Genomic DNA, 18124 nt, shown 5'->3' with positions numbered 1-18124 from the left:
CATCCTGTACATTCAGTCAATTACTACATTGTCATACTATATGAGGGATAAAAATAAATTAGTAGCAAAAAAAAAAGCTCTGAACAAAGCCAGATAAGATCATCATCTCTATCTCTAACTTAAGTTGATGAGCTCCACACAGCCTAGAATGATAGAGTGCTGAGACGAAATAGGAGGTAGTGTTCCTCCAGCTCGCACTGACTTCATTAGAACAGAGTAGCAGGCCATGGACAGAGATCACAATAGGAACACTGGAGAATTGAGCTGATAGGTACAGGAAGTCCAGGTCATGCTCCCAAATAAAGCAGAAGTATCTGCAAAGTGGTTGCTTAGTCTACATCAATTGTAGAGGAAATGACATTTTAGAATATCAGGTGCAGTGTTCACAATCAAAAGGTGTACAAGCAAATAACCAAACCAGTAGTCAACCACATTTCCACGCATTAACAACTCCCACTTGTCATTCCCCCCCCCCCACACTCACAACCTAGCTATGTCCCTTTGTAAATTGCGTCCTCCTCATAACTTTCTCTCTTTTTTAGTAGGTGTATCATCTGGCCATGATTCACCAGGTCCTTTCAGACAAGTCATTAATATACATGTTAAAATAGTCCCCCGCACTGATCCCTGTATCCCACTCTTACAATCTGCCATCCTGAAAGTGACGCATTAGTCCTAACACTTACTATTTTCCAGAATTATTGAGATGCCTTTTGTCTCTTCAATTGTGAAAAATCAATACCAAATACTTGTTCCAAGCATCTGCCATTCATTTGTTTCCGACGGTTAACCTACAGTATCATCAGAAGCCAGCATTCACTAGCTTGTTTTTGTATTTTGTGCTAGTTTCCCAGACATTTTCTGATTTCTCCCCATAATACTCTAAATATCCTTTTGATTTTTAAAAATTCTGTCTTCTGGTCTACCGTGAACCTTTGATACGATCCTTAACTTCCTTAATTAACTACACTCGTCCATGGAACATCTGGACAACAAAGTCATCTAAATCAGGCTCCTACCCCAACTACAGCACTGCCTTTAACACCATAATCCCTACCAGGCTAATCTCAATTACACGATCTAGGTCTTGGCTCCGCCCTTTGCAACTGGATCCTCAGCTCCCTCATCCACAGACCACAGTGAAAGATCAACAACAGTACCTTCATGATAATCCTCAACACTGGCACCACTGAAGAATAATGTTCTCTACTCCCTGTACACCCATGAATGCTGACGACACCACTGTGGTACACATATCAAACAACAATGAGTAAGAATTCAGGAAGGAGTGTGTGCTTGGTGTCATGGTGTAATGATAACCATCTCTCTCTCTCTCTCTCAATGTTGGCCAAACAAAAGAAATGATCATAGACTTCAGGAAAAAAAGGAGTACACACTATTATCTACATCAGTAGAGCTGAGATGGAGAAAGTAGAGAATATGAAGTTTCTAAGGAGTGACGATAACTGACAATCTGTCCTGAACCTCCCATGTAGATGTGATGGTCATGAAGGCACAATGCCTCCTCCTCGGGAAGCTTTGGAAATTCAGCAAGCCCACAAAAGGATCCTCTCCAACTTTTACAGATGCACCATAGAAAGTCTTCCATCTGCGTGCATAATAGCCAGGTACAAAAGGACATCTCATTTATGATAGTTTACCAAAGGTTAAAAAAAAAGAAAAGCCATGAGGGGGAAAGTGAAGTAAAAAAGCTCAGGTGTTTTCACTGTAATAAAGTCTGCCACAGGAGTAAGTCGCAGTGTTGGTGGTTTAGAAAACGTACTGGCTAAATGAATGGGAGAGAAACAGGAAATGCCAATGAATTTTATTTGAAGGGGTAACAGGAAACCATGGTAGGGGATGCAAAGCTGCATCAGAATGTACAATCTGGTCAAGGGCCGGTTCAGAAGAAAGTACAGATCTCTTTAAAAGAATTTCCTTGCAAGGGTAAGGCTTACTTATATGCCAGGAGGAACAGGTAAAGAAGTTAAGATTTTATGACATATGGGAGCATGTCAATCTCTGATGAGAGATGAGGAGACAGACAATTCAGAAGGGCTATTGTGAGAAAAGAAGAATTGGTAATATGTGGAATTCATGGTGAGAACAGAAGTGTCTATTAAGTGATGTTGCAGAATCCAGTGAACAAAGTGAAATGGTGGTAGCAGTACTAGAGAAACGCTTGGTTCCAGTTTTACAATTTGTCCTTGGTAAATGATATAGCTGATCACAGGTGGAAGTGATGCCTATTGTGGTTGAAAAAGCCTTGGGGGAGGGGGGGGAGACAAAATCAAACAACAGAGTTATTATCGGAAGTATGTCCTGGAATTTTACCTGACTGTTTGATAACAAGGTCAAAAAGCCACAGTATAAATAAGAGGAGAAATCAAAGAACAAAAAAAAAGGTAGGCTGATGTTTGATCAAGCATAGGACCCTTACCTAAAACAAAAAAGTGGTAATCAGTCATTGTTGACCACAGTGGATGCGTCGACTAGATTTCTAAAGGCCATTCCATTATGCAGTACTAAGGCTAAATAGAATTGTAGTAGAGAGTTCATCTAGTTAAACTAGATATGGACTACCCACAGAAATATACAATCAGATCAAGGGTCAAATTTTACATCCATGTCATTCAAGGACGTCATGGATAGTTTTGGACAAAAACGATTCAAATCCACTATTAGATTAGATTAGATTAGATTCCTTACAGTGTGGAAACAGGCCCTTCGGCCCAACAAGTCCACACCGCCCCGCCGAAGCGTAACCCACCCATACCCCTACATCTACATCTACCCCTTACCTAACACTACGGGCAATTTTTAGTATGGCCAATTCACCTGACCTGCACATCTTTGGACTGTGGGAGGAAACCGGAGCACCCGGAGGAAACCCACGCAGACACGGGGAGAATGTGCAAACTCCACACAGTCAGTCGCCTGAGGCGGGAATTGAACCCGGGTCTCAGGCGCTGTGAGGCAGCAGTGCTAACCACTGTGCCACCCACTATGTGCCATCCAGAATCACAGGCAGCATTAGAACAGTGGCATCAAACTTTAAAGATCATTTTGAAGGCTTACAGTCAAGACTATTCAAGAGGATTGGTATAAAGGAATTCCATTTGTACTTTTTGCAATTAGGGATGCATCTAATGTTTCAATCAATTTGAATTAGTTTTGGGGCATTAGGTGCGAGGACCAATTAAATTAATTAAGGAGAAATTGGTGAGTCTGAGTTCAGGGACCAGATATTTGGACTTGGTGTCACGTTTTAAGGAAAGATTAAACAGAGCAGGTGAGTTGCTCAACAGCATTTTATGGTAGCACAGCATGTGATGAAACAGGAACTAGACAAGAAATCAAAAATTTTGTAATTTTGCTTGTGGAAATAAAGTGTTAGTGTTACTTCAAGATGTAGGTGAACCTTTAAAAGCAAGGTTTAGTGGACCTTATTAAATCAAAAGGAAGTTGGGGGAGGTGAATTATTTAGTAAGAACGCCAGATAGGAAGAAATCTGAGTGCATCACGTAATGTGCTCAAAGGGTATTTTGATAGGGAAGGAAAGTAGAAGGCAAATGTGTGACTGGTTACAAAACAAAGTGAAGACCCAAATTCAGATGATTCTGAATTGGACAACGAGGAAGTTCTCAAAAACTGGGATAAGTTATTTAGTTACCTTTCAGAGGAAAATCGAAATGACCTAAAGAAGTTTTACAACCACATGGGGAGAGATGTGGGAACACATTAGGAAGTATTAAACTATTTATGCATGGTGCAGAAGAAAATGTTGTTCCAATTAAGCAATATCCTTATGGGCTCAGCTCTCTAAAATTAGCACAGGTTCAACAGTTGAAAGCATACTCAAAAGACTAATTGAAGTGAGTTGCAGCAGCAGGAGCTTATCCACAGTAATGGTGCCATAACCAGATGGTACCCAGTGGACTGTTGCAAAGTCAATGCAGTCACAAAATCAGAACTCCAACCACAATGCTGTGCTTCTTCTCCCAGCTTAAAGGCTTAAGCAGGAGACCTCCTCGCGGATACAGGTCCGGTGCCAGTTGGAGGAGGCAGAGGATCAACTCCAGTGCTGTCGGAATCAGCTGATTGGGCCATATTTGAACAATCTGGAGGTACTTTGGACGAGTACGCTACAGACTTTATCAGCAACTTTGTGGAGGACTGCATACCGAGGAAGTCAATCCAAGTGTTCCCCAACAGGAAACCCTGGATGAATCAGGACGTACAGAACCTGCAAAAAACCAGATGTGAGGCCTTCAGATCAGGAGACCCACTCAAATATAAGGAATCCAAGTATGACTTTCGTAGAGCCATTAAGACAGCCAACGACCAATACTGATCCAAACTAGAGACCCAGACAGATACCCAGCAACTATGGCGAGGACTGAATGACATCACAGGTTCTAAAAAGAGACAGTGCAAGATAGCAGAAGATGATGACACAACCCTCCCAGATCGTCTAAATGCCTTGCGTGCTCACTTTGAGCAGAAATTTGGCAGAGAGGTAACACCTATTCCGACAAGTCCTGACGAACCTATCCTAACAGTCATTGCATCAGAGGTCAGATCAGTTTTCCTTCATGTGGATCCAAGGAAAGCAATGGGACCAGATGAAGCACAAGGTAGTGAACTCAGAACATGCGCAGATGAACTGGCAGAGGTCTTCTCAGACATCTTCAACCTCTCCCCGCAGCAGGCCACTGTCCCTGCCTGTTTCACGAGAGCCAACATTATCCCTACACAGCATGTCTCAATGGCTACCGCACAGTAGCCTTAACTTCAGCAGTCACAAAGTACTTTGGAAGGCTGGTCATGGCATTAATCAAATTCAGCCTCCCCACGACTCTTGACCCACTCCAATTTACCTATCAGACCGACAGATCCATGTCAGATGCCATAACACTTGCCCTTCACTCCTCCTTAGAGGACCTTGACACCAAGAACAGCCAAATAAGAATCCTACTCACTGGCTACAATCCAGCCTTCAACACTATTATTCCCGAGAGACCAATTACTCAACTTAGTGATCTCAGACTAAGCCCCACTCTCTGCAACTGGATCCTCAGGCCACAATCAGTGAAGACTGGGGACAATATTTCATCCTCACTAACACTCAACACTGGAGCCTCCCAGGAGTGCGTACTCAGCCCCCTACTGTACTCACTGTATACCCATGACTGCATCATGAAATACCAGACTGATGCCATTTATAAGTTCGCAGAAGACACCAAGGTCAGTCGAATCTCGGATGGCGACAAAACAGACTACAGGCAGGAAGTGGAAGACCTGGAAAAATGGTGCACTGAGAACAATCTAAGTCTCAAAGCTGACAAAACCAAGGAACTGACTATTGACTTTGGGCGGGATGTTACTCATGCACCCCCTACACATTAACAGCAGAGGTGGAATGAATGGAGAGTGTCAAGCTCCTGGAGTGGTCATCCACAACAAGCAAGCTTTCTTGGACTCCTCATGTGGACCCATTCGTTACAAAGACCCAACAAAACGTCTCTCCTTCCTCAAGCAGCGGAGGAAATTTGGCATAATGGCAAATTCCCTTGCCAACTTTTATAGGTGTGCCATAGACAGCATTCTGTCTGGATGTACTGGCATGGGTTGGCAAAACTAGACGGCATGGGTTTAAGGGTAGAGAGAAAAATTTTAAAAGGGACCTAAGGGCAACTTTTTTCATGCAGAGGGTGTATGGTGTATGGAATGAGCTGCCAGAGGAAGTAGGTATAATTATTGCATTTAAAAATCATTTGGATGATATGATTAGGAAGGGATATGGGCCAAATGGGACTAAATTTATTTAGGATATCTGGCTAGCATGGACAAGTTAGACTGAAGGGCCAGTTTCCATGCTGAATATCTCTATGACTTGGGGAGATTTTATCACCAGCTTGGTGATAAAAGCTGGCTAACAATGAGTTCACAAAAGCCCAAGTCACATTCCTGGACAAGGGCAGAGGGCCCCATGGGGTGTGAAAGTGAGAAAAGGTTATTGGGGAAGGTTCCCATGTCAAAGATGACAAGGGCAGTACTAGAATTCCTGGGATTGGGTGGGTTTTATTGGTTGTTAGCACCGAACTTTAGCATTGTGGATTCTCCACTGATTGATTGGACTTACTTAAATGCAGAAAATTTCAGTGGGCGAGGGACTGTCAGAAGGCATTTGACAGCCTGAAAGCTGTGTTAACCACTGCCCAAAATGTTAGCAACACCTAATTATACCAAGCCATCCAAGGTGGCTATCGTTGCAAGTGACGTGGGTGTCAGTGCTGCACTCTTGCAAGATGACGGAAAAACTATTGGGTATTTTTCCAAGAAAACTAAATGATCACCAACAGCAGTATCCCACAACTGAGAAGGAAACCTTGAGCTTGGTGTTGGCATCACAACATTTATATCGTTAATAGTGCATCTGAGAAGTGTTTAAGTCGATCAATCATAACCCCTTAATTTTTGGAGAAATTTAAAGAAAGATTCCAGACCGTTGTTTCAATGGAGCTTATTATTGCATCCATTCAATTTGAAAATTTTACACGTCAAGACGAGAGAACGTAATTGTTGACTCATTATCATGACTGATAAAGATAGATGGAAAAGCATTCGGTAGCAGGAATTAAATGGACCAAAACAAAACGTAGTAGTGAATGATTCTGAGCATGCAAACAATGTACTGTTGTGTACGAATAATGCAAGAAATCCTTGTGCTTTTAACCCTCTGTTTTTAAAAAATCCTTGTGCTTTTTGCCCGGTTTTGTTTACAATCCTTGTGCTTTTTAACCCTCTTTTTTAAATCTTTGTGCTTTTACCCTCACTTTTTAAAAAATGTTTGTGCCTTTTACCTTTTTTAAAAATCCTTGTGCTTTTTACCCTTGGTTCTTTTAAAGTCCTTGTGCTTTTTTGCCCTCAGTATTTTTTTCAAAATCCTTGTGCTTTTTACCATCACTTTTTTAAAAATTGTTGTGCTTTTTAACCTTTTTTGAAAAATTCTTATGCTTAAAGAAAGATTCCAGACCGTTGTTTCAATGAAGCTTATTATTGCATCCATTCAAATCCATCCTCACTGTTGTTTTAAATCTTGTGATTTTTACCCTCACTTTTTTTTTTTTAAAATCCTTGTGCCTTTTACCCTTTTTTTAAAAAATCTTTGTTCTTTTTGCCCTTACTGTTTTGTTTACAATCCTTGTGCTTTTTACCTTCCATTTTAAAAAAAAAATCCTTGTACTCTTTGCCCTCACTGTTTTTAAAATCCTTGTGCGTTTTACCCTCAGTTTATTTTAAATCCTTGTGCTTTTTACCCCCGGTTGTTTGTAAAATCCTTCTGCTTTTTGCCCTCACTTTTTAAAAAATCCCGGTGCTTTTTACCCACGGTTCTTTTTAAAATCCTAGTGTTTTTTACCCACACTGTTTATTTCAATCGTTGTGCTTTTTGCCCTCAATTTTTGAAATCCTTGTGCTTGTAACCCTCACTTTTTAAAAAAATCCTTGTGCTTTTTACTCACGGTTCTTTTTAAAATCAGTGTGCTTTTTGCCCTCCCTGTTATTTTTTAAATCCTGGTGTTTATTTATCCTCACTGCTTTGTTTAAAATCCTTGTGCTTTTTGCCCTCACTGTTTTGTTTTTAAAATCCTAGTGTTTTTTACCCACACTGTTTATTTAAATCCTTGTGCTTTTTACCTTCAGTTTTTAAAAAAACCCTTGTGCTTTTTACCCTCACTGTTTTATTTAAAATCCTTGTGCTTTTTACCCTTTTTTTGAAAGATCCTTGTGTTCTTTGCCCTCACTGTTTTTAAAATCCTTGTGCATTTTACCCTCAGTAGTTTTTTAAATCCTTGTGGGTTTTACCCTCTTTTTTTTAAAACATCCTTGTGCTTTTTCCCCACGGTTCTTTTTAAAATCCTTGTGCTTTTTAACCTTTTTTGAAAAATCTTTATGCTTTTTACCCTCACTGTTGTTTTAAATCTTGTGCTTTTCCCCCTCACTTTTTTTTTTAAGAATCCTTGTGCTTTCTACCCCATTTTTATTTAACATCCTTGTGCTTTTTACCCTCACTGTTTTTTTAAAATCCTGCAAAGAAGGTTGATGAGGGCAGAGCAGTAGATGTGATCTATATGGACTTCAGTAAGGCGTTCGACAAGGTTCCCCATGGGAGACTGGTTAGCAAGGTTAGATCTCATGGAATACAGCCATTTGGATACAGAACTGGCTCAAAAGTTAGAAGACAGAAGGTGGTGTTGGAGGGTTGTTTTTCAGACTGGAGACCTGTGACCAGTGGAGTGCCACAAGGATCGGTGCTGGGCCCTCTACTTCTTGTCATTTACATAAATGATTTGGATGCGAGCATAAGAGGTACAGTTAGTAAGTTTGCAGATGAAACCAAAACTAGAGGTGTAGTGGACAGCAAAGAGGGTTACCTCAGATTACAACAGGATCTGGACCAGTCACATTGCAACTGAAACAACACTTTACATTCATCGTTAAAAGTAGTTGTAGTTTTGGTCTAAGCTAAGTCTTAACATATTACAAAGGGGTCTGGTCCATAACAAGAGGTAGGAAAATACAGCACAAGCTCAAAGAATAACTCTGGGAGAGAACATGTCCCAGAAAAAGATCACAAATTATTGAAAAGGAATTCAAAGACATTGTCATAAACTGGTTTAAATCAGAATTTACAATTAAAAGCTCAGATTTCTGGGGGGTTTCAAGTAACTGGATTGGAAACCAAGAAGAATGGATTCAGAGTAGCATCAACTTAAATCCAAAAACTATTAGCAAACTGCAGTTAGTAAAAATAGGGCCTAACGATCTGCTCCATATTGAAATCATGGCATTTCCATAAAACTCTTGATTCCCTTACGATTAAGATTTTGTCTATCTCAGCCTTGAATAACTTAAATGACCCAGACTACTCTCCAAGAGATGATGTTCTTTGTCGTCTCTGTCTTAAGTGTGCAATCCCTCAGTCTGAGATTTTAGGACCAGTGGACATATTCACCCACGTTGGGAGAAAGACAACCTTTCCATATCTAACCTATCAACTCCTTCAGGAATCCTGCATATTTCAGTAATTTTGCCTCTTATTTTTCTCTATTCCAAATGAGTACAGGCACAACCTATCCTTATTAGGACAGTCCCTCCATACCAACCTTCTCTGGACTGCCACCAATGCCAGTACTTTGTGTCATCCACAAACCTAGCTATAGTATATTCACTTTCCTCATCAAATGCATGATAAATATTCTTCATATAAAATTGCAGCCCCAGCGTTGAGTCCTCTGACCCACGAAGAGTTACAGGGTGTCATCTGGAAAACGCTCCCCTCCCCTTATACCAACTGTCTATTAGTTAGCCAACTGTCCAAGTTAATATACTGCCTCCACCAATGGGCTCTTATTCAGCAACATCATGTGCAGTACCTCAAAAAGTTTGAAGTGGGATTGGCTGGGTAGCCAAACAAAGTCAAATACCATTTTTCAGATTTTCCAGTTGAGTCAGACTACGAAAAATGCATATATTACTTGGAAACGAAAAAAAAATTAAAAATTGGAGCACTGTTTTAAAATTTCCATAATTGGGAGATGTCAATAAGAATATCCTGTTGGGTATTGTAATTAAACAAAAATGCACAAATTTAAAAAGACAAGGACAACATTGGAGTTTTAAAAGAGATGCTGGAGAATAGAGAATTCTTCAAAGTGAAAATGAGTGAACAGCAGTAGTCAGTTTTTTGACATCTTTTAGAAGAAAGGAGCAAGTTCTAAGGAACTGCTAGAAAGTTTAGCAAAAGGATGTTTTAAACTGTAATGTACACTTGAAAAAAAAGAGTATGATGTGTTGTTACTTTGTATTTTGTGTTTTCATCATTATTTGCATAAATCTTAATTCATTTAGAAAAGATAGAAGCTACTATCATCTGATAGGGTCTGGAAGGGATGTCTGAAACCAAATGGAGCTAGAGAACAAGTGATGAATATATTAAAGGGTTAGTTGAATGAGAACTGGGTGCAAAAATATGGTAAGTAAGTAATTGTGGTTAGAGTTTGTGGTACATGAACTAGAAATAAAATTCCTACTAAAGTAGATAACTGGACTTTGACATTTAACACAGAATGCATCATGAATGCTGTCGGTGCTATCGGGATGTTGCCAGTGAGGTCCGATTTCGTGAAAGTAACAATGTCTGCTGCTTGCAGGACAGCTCTCCCAATTTCAGCAGAAGCTCAAATGTTAGGAGTGTCAATAGGGTTATGGGTGTCATGATCATTCCTGATGCCTAGGTCAATGTCACATGGTCTGCCTGCCTGGTTTAATTCCTTTTGACTTCAGAAAAAAGAAAAAGTCTGATACTACTGTCTGGTTTGCAAGACCATCTCAGGAGGCCAGTCAAGAGTCAACCACATTGCTGTTACTCACACGTATCACACATAAACCAGTCCAGGGAAGGATTACAGATTTCCTTCCCTGAAGGGCAACAGTGAAAATATTTTTACAATAATCAATGACTTTATGATCACAATTACTGAAGCTAGCTTTTTAATCCACATTTATGATTTGACTTCAAAAAGTTCAAAGCTACCATGGTAGAATGTGAACCACTCTCCCCAGAGCATTAGCTCAGTGATGTAACCACTATATCAGTCTTCCCACCTCACATTATTGGTTGTACATATTCACAATCAATCAAAGGCAAATTATTTCAAAGGCCTCTTAATTTTGTAAGATTAAAATACTTAACTGGACAATTCTTAACAGTCTTCAAGAAGATATGGTTCTGAATGTGTCTATATTGACATTTTAGCATGATATATACATCCTGTTAAATATTTCTTACTGAGAGCAAAGGATCTTTGGCTCATTATTTCCGAGACCTTGTCGGCATTACTGTGGCACAATGTTTCAACACTTGCTGCAAGGAAATTTGCATGTAACTGCACCAGTTTCTTACTTAGATATTAACATTTCCTCAATTATTTACCAATGCAAGGTAACATTGGTGTCACAAGTACCAAAGGTGATGGCAAATGGCCCATAAAAAGATGTAACACTGTCACTTAAGTGTGACGATACACACCTTGTCTAGTTTTGACTCCAATTCAGCAAAATCCCCTTCAACATCTTCTAATCCAGCTCTGCAAAAGGAAAAACCATAATTAGACTATTGTTGTCATTTTGCTTTGCTAACAGGCCAAATTGCCTCCTTCGTCATTAATACTATTATATAATGCTCACCAATTTTCAATCCTGCTATAAAACTGGTTACCATATTCCCAAGCAATGGATAGATGCATGATGTTCTCAAAGCATGCACCTGCCATAAATCACACGAATCAGCCAAAGAAAGAGCTTCCAACCAACCTTTCTTAACAATGATGTCAAAAGAAAATGTACTTGATAATACATACTAGTCTACTCACAAATACGGTCATTAACATTATTGGCCACTACTAAAAAGGATGCAGAAACAAAGACAAGGTTTTGATGCACAAACTCAATTGACTGAGCAGCAAAAGAAAAGAAAAATGACAAATCTAAGGTACACATGTTGCTAGTCCAATCAATCAGCTTTTTAGACTCAGCTTGAGAATTTACAATATGGAACTGGTGATAAAAAACATTGCTGGGGAGGTCAATTTGCGGCTGTTCAGGATATTGGTCAGGCCACTGGTGGAACACTGCGTGCAATTCTGGTCTCCTATCGGAAGCATGTTGTGAAACTTGAAAGGGCTCAGGAAAGATTTACAAGGATGTTGCCAGGGTTGGAGGAGTTGAGCTATAGGGAGACGTTGAATAGGCTGGGCTGTTTTCCCTGGAGTGTCAGAAGCCGAGGGGTAACCTTACAGAGGTTTATAAAATCACGAGGGGCATGGATAGGATAAATAAACAGTCTCTTCCCTGGGTTGGGGGGAGTCCAGAACTATGTGGCAACTTTTCATGCAGAGTGTGGAACTTGTATGGAATGAGCTGCCAGAAGTGGTGGAGGCTAGTACAACTGCAACATTTAAAAGGCGTCTGGATGGGTGTATGAATAGTAAGGATTTGGGCCAGGCGCTGGCAAGTGGCACTAGATTGGGTTGGGATGCCTGGTCAGCATGGACACATAGAAACAACAGACCTTTTGGTCAAATGCTGTACATCTCTATGACTATCAACCAACATAGGAGGCTGCCATTTAGCCCATTGTGTCTTCTCCATCATTCAGGGCACACCATCCATACCAAGATGCTGCCTGGGCTGGAGGGTTTCAGCTGTGAGCAAAGTTCACACTTCCTTTCCTTAGATTACATAAGGTTGAGGATAGCACCTGATTGAGATGTAGAAGGTTATGAAGAAAATGGATGTGGTGGATAGAAAGCCCATTTACCATTAGTAGAAGGGTCAATAACCAGAGGGCATAAATTTAAGCGAGGAGATAAAAGGCAGAGTTGAGGAAAAATGTTTTTCCACTGGGGAAAAAAAAAAATCACTATCCAAAAAACAAAGGGCAGCTCAATCAGCAGTTAATTTAAAGCAGTATTTAGATATTCACTTGCATTGCCAGTCTCCAGAGCTATGGACCATAAGCTAGAAAATGGAATTAGTATAGTCAGATCTTTGAACTGTGCAGACAAATGAGCCACACAGCCTCCTTTTGTGTTGCAAATATTGAGGAGATCCAAAACAATTACAATATTTAAAAGGCATTTGGATGGGTACACGAATTGGAAGTGTTTAACAGGGATATGAACCAAATGCTGGCAAATGGGACTAGATTAGAATATCTGGTCGGCACGGACAAGCTGGACCAAAAAAAGGGTCTATTTCTGTGCTGTATCTCTCTGATCAAGTAGCTCTGCCAATTCTTTGCACTAACATCCACATTTATCAATACTTTTAATATTCAGCAATCTACAGATCTCTTCCCTGAAGACATGCAATAACAGAATCTCTTTAATCCTCAGAAGTAGATAATTCCCAATATTTACAACAACTCCCCTCCCCAATGAAGAAATTACTCTATATCTCAGTAGAGTACTAAGTAGACTGTCATTCTAATATTGATCCATCTGGTTCTGGAGTCAAGTCAGACAAGGGAAGCCTCTCTATCCTCCAACTTCCCTATCAAGCCTGAAGAATTTATGTTTCAACATGATCACCTCTCATTCTTCTAATCTAAAACTTAAGAGCAGGGTTTCCCAAATTGTAGGTTTCAACCCCCAGTGTAAAAAGATTCTGCAGTCACAAGATCCAAGGTAGCAATGGAGTTCAGGAGTGTGAACAGCTGCTAAGCCCCTTTAATCCACTCTTAAAAGTGTTTGGCACAGTCCAGTGGACAGATTAAATCACTTAGTGTGGAAACAGGCCCTTCGGCCCAACAAGTCCACACTACAACCCACCCATACCCATTCCCCTAACACTACAGGCAATTTAGCATAGCCAATTCACCTAACCTGAACATTTATGGACTGTGGGAGGAAACCAGAGCACCCGGAGGAAACCCACGCAGACATGGGTTGAAAGCTATCCCTGCTCCAAAAGTGGCCCATGAAAAATGTAATTTTTTTAAAAATAAAAGATGCTGAAGTTTAAACACTTCCCACCATGCTCCACCTAACTACCACACTCCACCCACTTGTTCCAATGCATGTAGTCATTTGACATTCCTCATCATCAGGTGGAGAGAATCCAATTAGTGTGAAACTAACACGTTATGTTGTGGATCTGAAGAGCCAAATTTGCGCTCCCAGCTGAAGATGAATGTTGATACTTCAACATTTCCTTTTGCACTCACATACTGGATGCTTCCATCATTGGCAAAAGAATATTTTGCAAAAATCATATCTCTAGCCTCAAAAATCTTGTTATTGGGTATTGCTAAATCAAAATAGTTAAAAATCCCTGCACGTTAGGAATAATTATGTTGCCATGGAGACAGTAAGAAAATGCAGAGATGCTATTTTGGCCCATACAAATCTGAGTCAGATGGCATTTATTTTCTCCCTCTCCCTCAACTGGAACTGGAATATTAAATCAAAGTAAATACCAAACCACAGAGATTATCTATATAATAGAAAAACCGAGACTAGTACGAACTGATGGTGACATCAGCTAGTGGCTGATGACTTAATATTGTCCTAAAACAAAGAATACAGTCAGAACTGGGATAAAATAGTTGCATTGAGGAGCTCTTAAATAAAGAAGGCTATAAATAGCACCCAAAAAAAAGTCATACTCTGGATAGAACATATTGTATCACAAATGAAATGTATATCTTCTAATTGGGTGTTTACATGCTAAAACTAAAATCAAAATTACCCCAGAGCCTTAATATAGTCAAACAATGCCATCATATAGACTTCTTGAGTGAAAAACAGTGATCTGCTCTCATGCTGGAAACTTTGGCAATTTACCTTTGACAAACATTTAAGCAGTGACAAAGGTCAATGCCCTGAACTCTGTTTCTAACATTTCCAATTCATTTTATATTTAAAACTATAGCAAATAGTTTGCTTCAAACCTTTTGCAAGCTTAGCCATTTTAGTCAACATTATTCAATTATCATTTTGTTATAGCTCTTTGGTACTATTTCATTGACAAGCATTATTAAACAAAATATCTTTCACAACCCTCCTAATGCCAGATGTCACTGATGCAATGGGTTGCACAATTTAAGAGGCCAACAGGAGTCTAATCTGTTTTCTCTCAATGCGAAAGTATATTACACAAGACTGAAAGTAATTTTTCAACTATAGCAAAAGAATCAAAAGACATAAAGCATAAATGGAAGTATTTTGAAATATCAGCAATATGTAATCATTAATCCCAATATTAAATCATGACAATAAATAGGGTGTAGGTTTGCTCGCTGAGCTGTAGGTTTGATATCCAGACGTTTCATTACCTGGCTAGGTAACATCATCAGTGGCAACCTCCAAGTGAAGCGAAGCTGTTGTCTCCTGCTTTCTATTTATATCTTTCTCCTGGATGGGGTTCCTGGGGTTTGTGGTGATGTCATTTCCTGTTCATTTTCTGAGGGGTTGATTGATGGTATCTAGACCTATGTGTTTGTTTATGGCATTGTGGTTGGAGTGCCAGGCCTCTAGGAATTCTCTGGCATGTCTTTGCTTAGCCTGTCCCAGGATAGATGTGTTGTCCCAGTCGAAATGGTGATTTTTTTTCATCCACGTGTAGCCCTACACGCTAAGCAAAGACATGCCAGAGAATTCCTAGAGGCCTAGCACTCCAACCACAAATGCCATAAACAAACACATGGATCTAAATACCATCTATCAACCCCTCAGAAAACAAAACAGGAAATGACATCACCACAAACCCCAGGAACCCCATCCAGGAGAAAGATATAAATAGAAAGCAGGAGACAACAGCTTTGCTTCACTTGGAGGTCGCCAATGATGATGTTACCTAGCCAGGTAATGAAACATCTGGATATCAAACCTACAGGTCAGCGAGCAAACCTACACCCTAAACCTCAACCTGAGCTACAAACCTTCACAAACCTTGCATGACAATAAATAAAAGCTATTCTCTTCATTATACTTCAGAATCAAAGTTCAAATTTGCAACAAAAATGTCATTGGCAACATTTTGTTCAGCTCCTACACTTGTGCTTTCAGCATATTTGTAATTTTGTATTGTATCAATATGCATAAGTAATTTTGCCTCGTCAGTTGGGATAATAGTCAGACAATGCTGTTAGTTAGGGATTAAAAAGATACTAATTTTTAAATATTCTAATTAGTTTACTCACCTCTCGCCATTAATGCTTTCCCCTCAACCAATACCACATTAACTGCAATCATGTTGCCATTTGTGGGTCAATGGGTTGTGCAATAGAACATAGAACATAGAACATAGAACATAGAACATAGAACAATACAGCACAGAACAGGCCCTTCGGCCCACGATGTTGTGCCGAACTTCTATCCTAGATTAAGCACCCATCCATGTACCTATCCAAATGCCGCTTAAAGGTCGCCAATGAATCTGACTCTACCACTCCCTCGGGCAGCGCATTCCATGCCCCCACCACTCTCTGGGTAAAGAACCCACCCCTGACATCTCCCCTATACCTTCCACCCTTCACCTTAAATTTATGTCCCCTTGTAACACTCTGTTGTACCCGGGGAAAAAGTTTCTGACTGTCTACTCTATCTATTCCTCTGATCATCTTATAAACCTCGATCAAGTCACCCCTCATCCTTCGCCGTTCCAACGAGAAAAGGCCGAGAACTCTCAACCTATCCTCGTAAGACCTACTCTCCATTCCAGGCAACATCCTGGTAAATCTTCTCTGCACCCTCTCCAAAGCTTCCACATCTTTCCTAAAGTGAGGCGACCAGAACTGCACACAGTACTCCAAATGTGGCCTAACCAAAGTCCTGTACAGCTGCAACATCACTTCACGACTCTTGAATTCAATCCCTCTGCTAATGAACGATAATACTCCATAGGCCTTCTTACAAACTCTATCCACCTGAGTGGCAACCTTCAAAGATCTATGTACATAGACCCCAAGATCCCTCTGTTCCTCCACCTGACCAAGAACCCTACCATTAACCCTGTATTCCGCATTCTTATTTGTTCTTCCAAAATGGACAACCTCACACTTGGCAGGGTTGAACTCCATCTGCCACTCCTCAGCCCAGCTCTGCATCATATCTAAGTCCCTCTGCAGCCGACAACAGCCCTCCTCACTGTCCACAACTCCACCTATCTTTGTATCATCTGCAAATTTACTGACCCACCCTTCGACTCCCTCCTCTAAGTCATTAATAAAAATTACAAACAGCAGAGGACCCAGAACTGATCCCTGCGGAACTCCACTTGTAACTGGACTCCATGCTGAATATTTACCGTCTACCACCACTCTCTGACTTCGACCGGTTAGCCAGTTTTCTATCCAATTGGCCAAATTTCCCTCTATCCCATGCCTCCTGACTTTCTGCATAAGCCTACCATGGGGAACCTTATCAAATGCCTTACTAAAATCCATGTACACTACATCCACTGCTCTACCCTCATCCACATGCTTGGTCACCTCCTCGAAGAATTCAATAAGACTTGTAAGGCAAGACCTACCCTTCACAAATCCGTGCTGGCTGTCCCTAATCAAGCAGTGTCTTTCCAGATACTCGTAAATCCTATCCCTCAGTACCCTTTCCATTACTTTGCCTGCCACAGAAGTAAGACTAACTGGCCTGTAATTCCCGGGGTTATCCCTATTCCCTTTTTTGAACAGGGGCACAACATTCGCTACTCTCCAGTCCCCTGGTACCACCCCAGTTGCCAGTGAAGACGAGAAGATCATTGCCAACGGTACTGCAATTTCCTCTCTTGCTTCCCACATAATCCTAGGATATATCCCGTCAGGCCCGGGGGACTTGTCTATCCTCAAGTTGTTCAAAATGTCCAACACATCTTCCTTCCTAACAGGTATCTCTTGTAGCTTATCAGTCCGTTTCACACTCTCCTCTTCAACAATACGGTCCCTCTCGTTCGTAAATACTGAAGAGAAGTACTTGTTCAAGACCTCTCCTATCTCTTCCGACTCAATACACAGTCTCCCACCACTGTCCTTGATCGGACCTACCCTCGTTCTCGTCATTCTCAGGTTTCTCACATACGCATAGAATGCCTTGGGGTTATCCTTGATCCTATCCGCCAGGGATTTTTCATGCCCTCTCTTAGCTCTCCTAATCCCTTTCTTCAGGTCCCTTCTGGCTATCCTGTATCCCTCCACTGCTCTGTCTGAACCTTGTTTCCTCAACCTTATGGAAGCCTCCTTCTTCCTCTTTACTAGACATTCAACCTCCCTCGTCAACCAAGGCTCCCTCACACGACCATTTCTTTCCTGCCTGATCGGTACATACATATCAAGGACACGTCGTATCTGCTCCTTGAAAAAGTCCCACATTTCCACCACATCCTTCCCTGACAGCCTATGCTCCCAACGTATGCTCCTCAAATCCTGTCTTACAGCATCGTAATTTCCCTTCCCCCAATTGTAAAAACTTCCTTGTTGTGCGCACCTATCTCTCTCCATAACCAAGGTGAAAGTCACAGAATTGTGGTCGCCATCACCAAAATGTTCACCCACTAACAA

At 40.7% G+C, this 18124-nt stretch overlaps 1 protein-coding gene across 1 annotated transcript in view; it reads right to left on the bottom strand.

Annotated features, from left to right (window-relative positions):
- Positions 1–18124, bottom strand: part of LOC140478907 (arf-GAP with coiled-coil, ANK repeat and PH domain-containing protein 2-like) — a 171223-nt gene that overhangs the window by 133028 nt on the left and 20071 nt on the right. The window contains exon 2 of the mRNA XM_072572528.1: positions 11096–11153. Coding sequence (XP_072428629.1) covers positions 11096–11153 — 58 coding nt within the window. The remainder of the gene's footprint in view (positions 1–11095; positions 11154–18124) is intronic.

This window comes from Chiloscyllium punctatum, chromosome 6 (genome assembly GCF_047496795.1).
Source record: "Chiloscyllium punctatum isolate Juve2018m chromosome 6, sChiPun1.3, whole genome shotgun sequence".
NCBI classification, from domain to species: domain Eukaryota; kingdom Metazoa; phylum Chordata; class Chondrichthyes; order Orectolobiformes; family Hemiscylliidae; genus Chiloscyllium; species Chiloscyllium punctatum.
This window is presented reverse-complemented; position numbering and strand designations above follow the sequence as displayed.